The sequence below is a fragment of the Palaemon carinicauda genome, chromosome 10 (assembly GCF_036898095.1).
Source record: "Palaemon carinicauda isolate YSFRI2023 chromosome 10, ASM3689809v2, whole genome shotgun sequence".
Classification (NCBI taxonomy): domain Eukaryota; kingdom Metazoa; phylum Arthropoda; class Malacostraca; order Decapoda; family Palaemonidae; genus Palaemon; species Palaemon carinicauda.
The window spans coordinates 51,753,257-51,760,756 of NC_090734.1; the positions used below are offsets into that span (position 1 = coordinate 51,753,257).

General features: G+C 44.7%; 2 protein-coding genes across 2 annotated transcripts; both read left to right on the top strand.

Moving 5' to 3' along the window:
- Positions 1-2,643: 2,643 nt before the first annotated feature.
- LOC137647999 (uncharacterized) lies at positions 2,644-4,554 on the top strand. The gene is made up of 3 exons (XM_068380943.1): positions 2,644-2,773; positions 2,873-3,510; positions 4,405-4,554. The coding sequence occupies exons 1-3, from the start codon at positions 2,644-2,646 to the stop codon at positions 4,552-4,554; spliced, it is 918 nt and encodes a 305-aa protein (XP_068237044.1).
- A 655-nt stretch (positions 4,555-5,209) lies between these two features.
- Positions 5,210-5,734, top strand: LOC137648000 (uncharacterized). Its single transcript, XM_068380944.1, has one exon. The coding sequence runs from the start codon at positions 5,210-5,212 to the stop codon at positions 5,732-5,734; it is 525 nt and encodes a 174-aa protein (XP_068237045.1).
- The last annotated feature ends 1,766 nt before the right edge of the window (positions 5,735-7,500 follow it).

Sequence of the window (7,500 nt, forward strand, 5' to 3'; positions counted from 1 at the left end):
TGTTTATTATTTTCAAATTACAAAAATGATACTCTACTGTTTTACTATGACAAAAATATCGATGTATATGTTTAGAGTCAAGGACTCTCTAGTTTGTTGGATTACGGCAAATTACGGCCTTCAGCCGAAGTATTAATTTTACCCTTTGATCTGAAGTAAGGCTTTGATTGTTTCTCTGTCTTGTGGTCGATAAAGAAGCTTTATCAAACCCCTTATTGAATAAATAACGTAAGAATTCCCTCGCATCTCCCAAGGACACTTTAGTTAGCGCGGGAGATCGTAGTTTTCCTCGGAGCTGTCCATCCCTGCCTAAACCCCCAACAAAGTAAGTAGTGCTATTGTTAGTCTCTCCGTCTCCGCTCCAAGCCACATGATACCAGGTCGGTTCCTTTTTTCTGAGTGTTTCATGTAACTTATATCGGTCTGTAAAATTGTCATCCCTGGGACTGGGGATTGGTTTTATGCATCAAAATACGTCTATGGACCTTGGTAGGTGATTTACCAAGGAACTACCTCTTTAATTGTGGAAATTTAGTGTCTTTGGTCCAACGTGGACTTCGTGCTTTATGAGCACATGTTGCAGACTCCTTTAGGGTGACAGTTCTATTTTTCAATTAGCTTAAGTGTTATTGTGTGTTATTTCTCTAACAAATGGTTATTTTTGTAATATATTTGAAAATTGTAATCATATTTCATTGAATTCTGAATTGTTTTGGAAAGCTAACCTCTTCGAGGTCTTGTCATCGGCCCATACCATCGGGCCTAGAATCCTTAATTTAATAAGTCTGAGAAAAATTCACGACATTTGGTCCTTCGAACCGGATGACAAGTGCTTTCCAGAGCTTGAAAGGAAATCAGTAAGGTATGACCTTTAGGGTAACCCTAATAGGAGAGAGAGGGAGAGACTGAACAAAACCCTCTGTGTCCCGATGTGCGATCGACCCTGTGTGCTTCTAGTTTTTTGTGCCCCCATCTTCGTAACTTAAACCTAATTCTGTTCCTAGTTTGCCAAACTCTCCCGAAATAGAGTAAAGTCAGTCAAAATGGCGATGGCCATAATCATACACATCGCGGCATCGATGGGCTTCATAGTAGACTTACTGGGGGAAACGCAACGTGCGTTAATTGAGACCTACTCTGAATCTGTGTACCAGAGTCGGGTCATGCAATTACAAGAGGAGGTCAGACAGCTAAGAGAGCTGTACAAGAATCAATCTGTTAAACTAGAACCTGGTTTAGAAGCCCGAATCAGGCACAAGTTAGGAGAAGCTACGCGAGCTTCTACACTTCTCTATAATCGAATTGATAGAGTGAAAGTCACTCTGACGGGGAATGTTGCCCTCCCCAGATTGAAACCGCTACCTCTCCCCACGTTTGAAGGGGAAGTGCAGGAATAGGCTTCATATCGAGAGCTCTTTACGATACATGTGGATCGAAGAGCAGATTTAGATGATGTATCTAAATTCACATATCTGTTGGGGACTTTAGTCAAGGATCTGCTTAGGATCGTAAAATCTCTAAGTGTAACCGCTGCGAACTATAGGATAGCGTTGGATCTCCTAGACAAACAATATGGTAATATCCATCAGACACTCGTAATTCTGCACAGAAAGTTGGCTAATATCTTTGTACCCTCATTAGATCCTGTAGAGCTGAAAAGGTTCCGTTTTGAAATTACAATTATAATTGAGGAGATCAAGAGGCTAAATAGTAATGATATAGGCCATGGTATGGGCATGAGCCTCATTAATCAAAAGTTGTCAGAAGGGAAGCTCTACAGGAAAGTAGTTGAGCATCTGAGAAAGTGTGACTATACGCTAGATGAATTCTTCAACGCGAGGAGATAAACTTTAACCTGACAAGAGAGTAGACGTCAGTGTAAGAGCGAAGTCAAAACCCGTTCAGAATAATTCTTGTCCCTTTTGTAACAAACGGCACCCGCCTCACGGATGCCCCCAAGTAACTGACGTGGCTGCCAGATGTCGCATTTTGCTAAAGAAGGGCCTGTGTTTCAATTGCACTAAATCTGGTCATCGCAGTGATAAGTGTCCCGTCCCTAACTATTCTAAGAATTGTAATGGTAACCACCACACAGCCATTTGTGATAATTATAATGCGGGAAAACGACCGCAATCAGTTCCCTCCACTCCAGCCCCAAGTAATAGTAGTAGTCAGTCTACAACGTCCCGCCCCGTAGTAAATGCGACGCCTCGACAGCACGAAACGGGCCCCCGTCCATCTAAAGATAAAGTGGAATCCAAACAGTGCAAAAGTGCAAAGATCGTACAGATGTCAGACGTGGACCTCCCATCTACAATCATGCCAACGGCTATGGCCGAAATCAATCATAAGCAAGGTAGCAAGCGAGTCCGCTTATTTTTTGATATGGGAAGCCAAAAGAGCTTCATATCCGCGAAAACCGCGAGACAATTAGGCCTACTGGTGGTAGGAAGGGTAGCATTGAACTTAGCTCCGTTTGGCTCCGCAGAAATAAGCTAACAATATGATGTCGTAAGCTGTAGGGTAGAGATGGGAAAAAGAATAGTACAAATGAAGCAGGTAGCACATGAGAACGTGGACATTCCAATACATAACGCTGGTTATGTACAAGTCAGACAGCATCTGTTGAGTAAGGGAGTCACGATGGCCGATCCAGAGAATAAGTCCGATGAGTTAAAAAATTTCCACATTTTAGTAGGGGCCGATTATTTTAGCTACTTCATCATAGGCATCGAGAGGGTTGATGGGATAAATCTTTTCCTGACCCATAACGGTATGTCGCCATATGGGAAAGTGCCGCAGTAGCTATTGGAAAGAAAAAAGATCGAACATGTGAAAACGCTCAGAGTCTGTAGAATTGCGAGTGAACCAGACCAGTTTGACGTAGAGGAGTGGTGGCGTTTGGACCGTGTTGGCATCGCCCCATCAGAGCAATATACTGTTCTTGAAGTGGAAGCCATGCGAAAGGTTTCGCAAAGTGTCGTAAAGAAACCTGAGGGATACCAGGTTAGCCTACCATTCGGGTTGGATGCTAGGCCAGATACGAGCTATCAAAACGCTGTAGCGCAGTTAGAATCGTTGCAAATTGAGTTCAAGAAGGACAGGGAATATTTTGATCAGTATCAGGGAGTGATAAATAAGTACCTAGAAGCAGGCTTTATATCAGAAGTAAAAAAACCAAAGATTGAAGGGTATTATATGCCACATTTTGGAATTAAGAAAGATTGCCGCACAACCCCCCTCAGAATCGTGTTTAATGCCTCAGCAAAATCTAAGGGTCATAAATCGTTAAATGAATGCCTCTTACCTGGCCCTAATCTAGTAGAATTAGCATATCATTTGCTTATAAGGTTCAGGTTGAACGAAAATGCCATGCTAGCCGACATCAGCAAGGCCTTCCACTGTGTCTTGTTAGATCCCCGTGATGCCAAATACACACGATTTCTGTGGCGCGAGGTAGCAGGTCGAGCGCTCACCTTCGCCTTTAGAGTTGTGGTGTTCGGCATCATGGTGAGTCCGTTTTTGTTGCAACAAGTTTTAAATTGTCATTTCCAAAGGGAAGGTAGGCCAGATTTGGCCAAGTCCTTTTACGTAGATAATTATCTTAATACTTTCGAGGATGTAGAGAGCATGAGGCAGGAGCATGAATCTGTCAATAACATCTTAAAAGGGGCTGGTTTGCCTTTAGAAGGGTGGGCGTCCAATAACTTAGCCTTCGATAGTGAGAAGCAATGGAGTGAGCCGGTGAATGTGAACGTACTTGGGTTGTGATGGGCCCGAGACGTCGACCAATTGTGTGTGAAAGAAAGTAAGAGAATCAGTGAATTGGGGGAGGGATGGGTACCTACGAAGCGTAGGGTACTTTCCAGGTTGGTCTCCATTTATGATCCTCTAGGCTTGATAAGCCCATTATTTGTTCGAGGAAAGCTTTTCCTCCAACAACTATGGTAGGATAACGTAGGTTGGGATGACGTGTTAAAGAGAGAGAAAGCTAGAGAAGCGAGTGAGTTGTTGTGTGAATTGAAAGCGGTGAGCAACATCACATTTCCAAGAGCAGTAGGCAAGAAAGGTTTAGAGCTCCATGTATTCACCGATGCCAGCAGTAAGGCATACGGCGCAGTAGCATATACTAGGGACAATTGCAATCAGGTAAGCCTACTCACTAGTAAAATGAGGCTCACTCCAAAGGGGATGAACAAGTTGACAATTCCCAAGCTAGAACTATTAGCATTGTTGTTAGGCTGCAGATTATCCAGGACACTGAAAGGGCTGATAGAGCCACGAGAGATAGTCATGTGGACCGACAGTAAGGTCACGTTGGCCTGGGTATCATCTCCCGATGCCAAAGACAACAAAAATGTATTCATATCTAACAGAGTGGCGGAGATTGTTTTTCTTCTTCAGGTTTGCCGATTCAGTCTAAGCCATGTCCCAAGCAAACAGAATCCTGCTGATGTCCTGTCCAGAGGAGCAACGACGCAACAACTGCTAAATAACCCTCTTTGGCAGAATGGTCCAGAGTTCCAAAGGACCACGGGAGAACCTATTCCTTAGAAGGAGGACGATCCAACCAATGAAAGAACCATAGTGGTGGCGGTACAAGAAATGAGGGAGTAAATAAGACCTGTTCCACCAGGAGAGATATGGGAAATTCTACAGAAGGAAGTATAGTTCCAATTCTTATTGAGAGTTGCTAGTATAATAAAAAAATTTACCAGATTAAAACAGCATCCGTTCAGTATTGTTGTCTAATTAGATTATTAGAGCAAAAACATTATTTGCCTGCAGTCTATGCTTACTTGGAGGGTGGAGTCAGACCCCCTCGTGAAGTTACTAATTTCGTCAGACAATTAAATCTAGTGTTAGATGACAGGTTAATTTGCACTAGGGGATGAGTGTCCCAAGTAGGGGAAATGAAACATTTAATCATTTTGCCAGCCTAAGGGCACTTACATTGTGGTGTGAATACACTAATGGGTATCTTCCGACAGAAATGCTGGTCGCCGGGCTACGTTCTTTTGCGAGGCGGACCGTGCGGCAGTGTCCAGAATGTATGCTAGCCTTCCAGCCCCTGTTGAGACAGCCACCACCACCCCCCCTACCGAAGGAAAGGATCAACCTGACGAAGCCCTTTACAGCAGTCGGAGTGGACCACATAGCGGCCATACAGACTGAAACGTGGCCAGGCTACATACTGATCGTGACTTGCATGGCCAGCAGGGCCGTGTACCTCGATTTCTGCCCCTCACTGGAAGCAGAGGAATTTGTATTTGTCTTATGTCGCTTTTGTGCTACCCACGGTGCTCTGTCTTTCATCACATCTGATTATCATCAAACGTTCAAGACTGCCAGCAACCTTCTTCAGGGACTTTATGAAAAGGATGAAGTCCAGCAGTTCCTGAGGAAAACTGGAATTGAATGGCGCTTCCAGACGCCCCATGCACCTTGGAAAGGTGGGTTCTTCGAGCGCCTAATCGGAGTGACAAAACGTGTCCTCCAGATAGCCCTCAGGAAGAAGTACCTGCCGGACGCCCACGTACTAACATTAGTGAAGGAGGCCATGGCGGTGGTTAATAACAGGCCTCTAATGTACAGCGGCGACAAGTGCGAGGATGAGGTCCTCACCCCCTCCCATTTAGTGAGAGGAAACCTATCAACCTCATGGCACCGATCTTGCCAGACGACCACCTCAATGCGACCTCCACCTCCCGGATGCTCCGTGATCATTATCTGAAGCTGACAGACTCTTTGAAAGCCTTCCGAGAGAGGTGGAGAAAAGAGTATTTAAGTGCCCTGAGAGCCAGACATGACTGTCGATCTGGGGAACCTTCAAAGCTGCACCCCGGAGACGCCGTGCTGGTCAAGCAAGAAAATTAAAAAAGGGCTACGTGGCCCCTTGGACGTGTCGTCACATATCCTGACGACGACGGAGTCGTGCGTTCAGCCAAGGTGTTGTTCAAGGGTGTCGAGTCACTGCGAGCTGTCAGCCACTTGGTTCCCCTGGAGATTACCCCCTATGATGACGATGATGGTGTTGGAGAAGACGATGGAGACGTCGAGGACGAGGGCGAGTACAGTTTGCCGACAGGACTGCCAGGGACCGTTGAGATGTCTGGAGACAACCAGGAGATGGTTCAGGCTACGACATCTCGACAACCAGCCACAAAGGTCTTAGGTAGTGACGCAAATAGTGATAACAATGCGGTAAGTGAGATGAGTGAAAGTGACACAGAATCAGAGACAACGGGCGCACAAGGACCTTCCGCACTCCCATTAAGAAAGGCTGCTGCGAAGCAGCGAGAATTGATGGAACGATTAATCAAAAACGAGGACATCTAAAGGAAAATGGGAGAGTCCCTTCTGGTAGGTAAGGAGGGTGGAAGGAAGTAAGTGTAGTTGAGTTTGAATCCACAGAGTTTGGAAGTGCGTCGGGTGTGGAGTACGGGGACGGGAGCGTCTCTCTCGTACATACTAATCGAACGTTGTACAGAACCAGGCCCCCCCTTCTTGTTTCCCCTAGAGTAATTGCCAAGGTGTGGCAGTGTGGGAAGGGTAATTCCATTGATTGATTAAGGGCAGATTGCCTTATGATATGATGTATGTATGAGTTTGTTCAATTTATGATTGTACATGTATACATTGCTTATTGATCATTGAAGATATTATTGCAGGCCCGTTACCTATTTGCCTTTCTATTGATTGATTCATGTATGTATTATATGTCTGGGGACATTTTTTTCTGCATTGCCATTCTGTGTGTATACTTGTAAGAGTTGATTGCCCTGGGGTAATATTTCTGTCAATGTATATTGTGTATACTCCGTTAGAGTCGTTGTGGAGCGCTACGCAACGAGCCTAACAGACTCTAGGAGTGGTTACTCCTCCCCCGAGTCCAGTCTTGCCTAATTGACGGATGTTTCACTGCCCTTTTATTTCGGGTGTGGAGATTGTCAGGAGTTTCGAACTGATCACTCGAAAACCCAGCCATTTAACTCCACGAACATTGCGTTAAATTGAGGTAAGATTGGAAGATCTCGCGGGCGTTTCTACGAATGAGTATTGTCCAGTACGTGACGATATTGTGGCATAAAATTCAACCACCTGGCGGGGAAGGAGCGGGTGTCAGAGAGACAAAGTGTTTATTATTTACGAATTACAAAAATGATACTGAACTGTTTTACTATGACAAAAATATCGATGTATATGTTTAGAGTCAAGGACTCTCTAGCTTGTTGGATTACAGCAAATTACGGCCTTCAGCTGAAGTATTAAGTTTACCCTTTGATCTGAAGTAAGACTTTGATTGTTTCTCTGTCTTGTGGTCGATAAAGAAGCTTTATCAAACCCCTTATTGAATAAATAACGTAAGAGTTCCCTCGCATCTCCCAAGGACACTTTAGTTAGCGCGGGAGATCGTAGTTTTCCTCGGAGCTGTCCAGCATGACGCTCGTCCATCTCTGCCTAAACCCCCAACACAGTAAGTATTGCTATTGTTAGTCT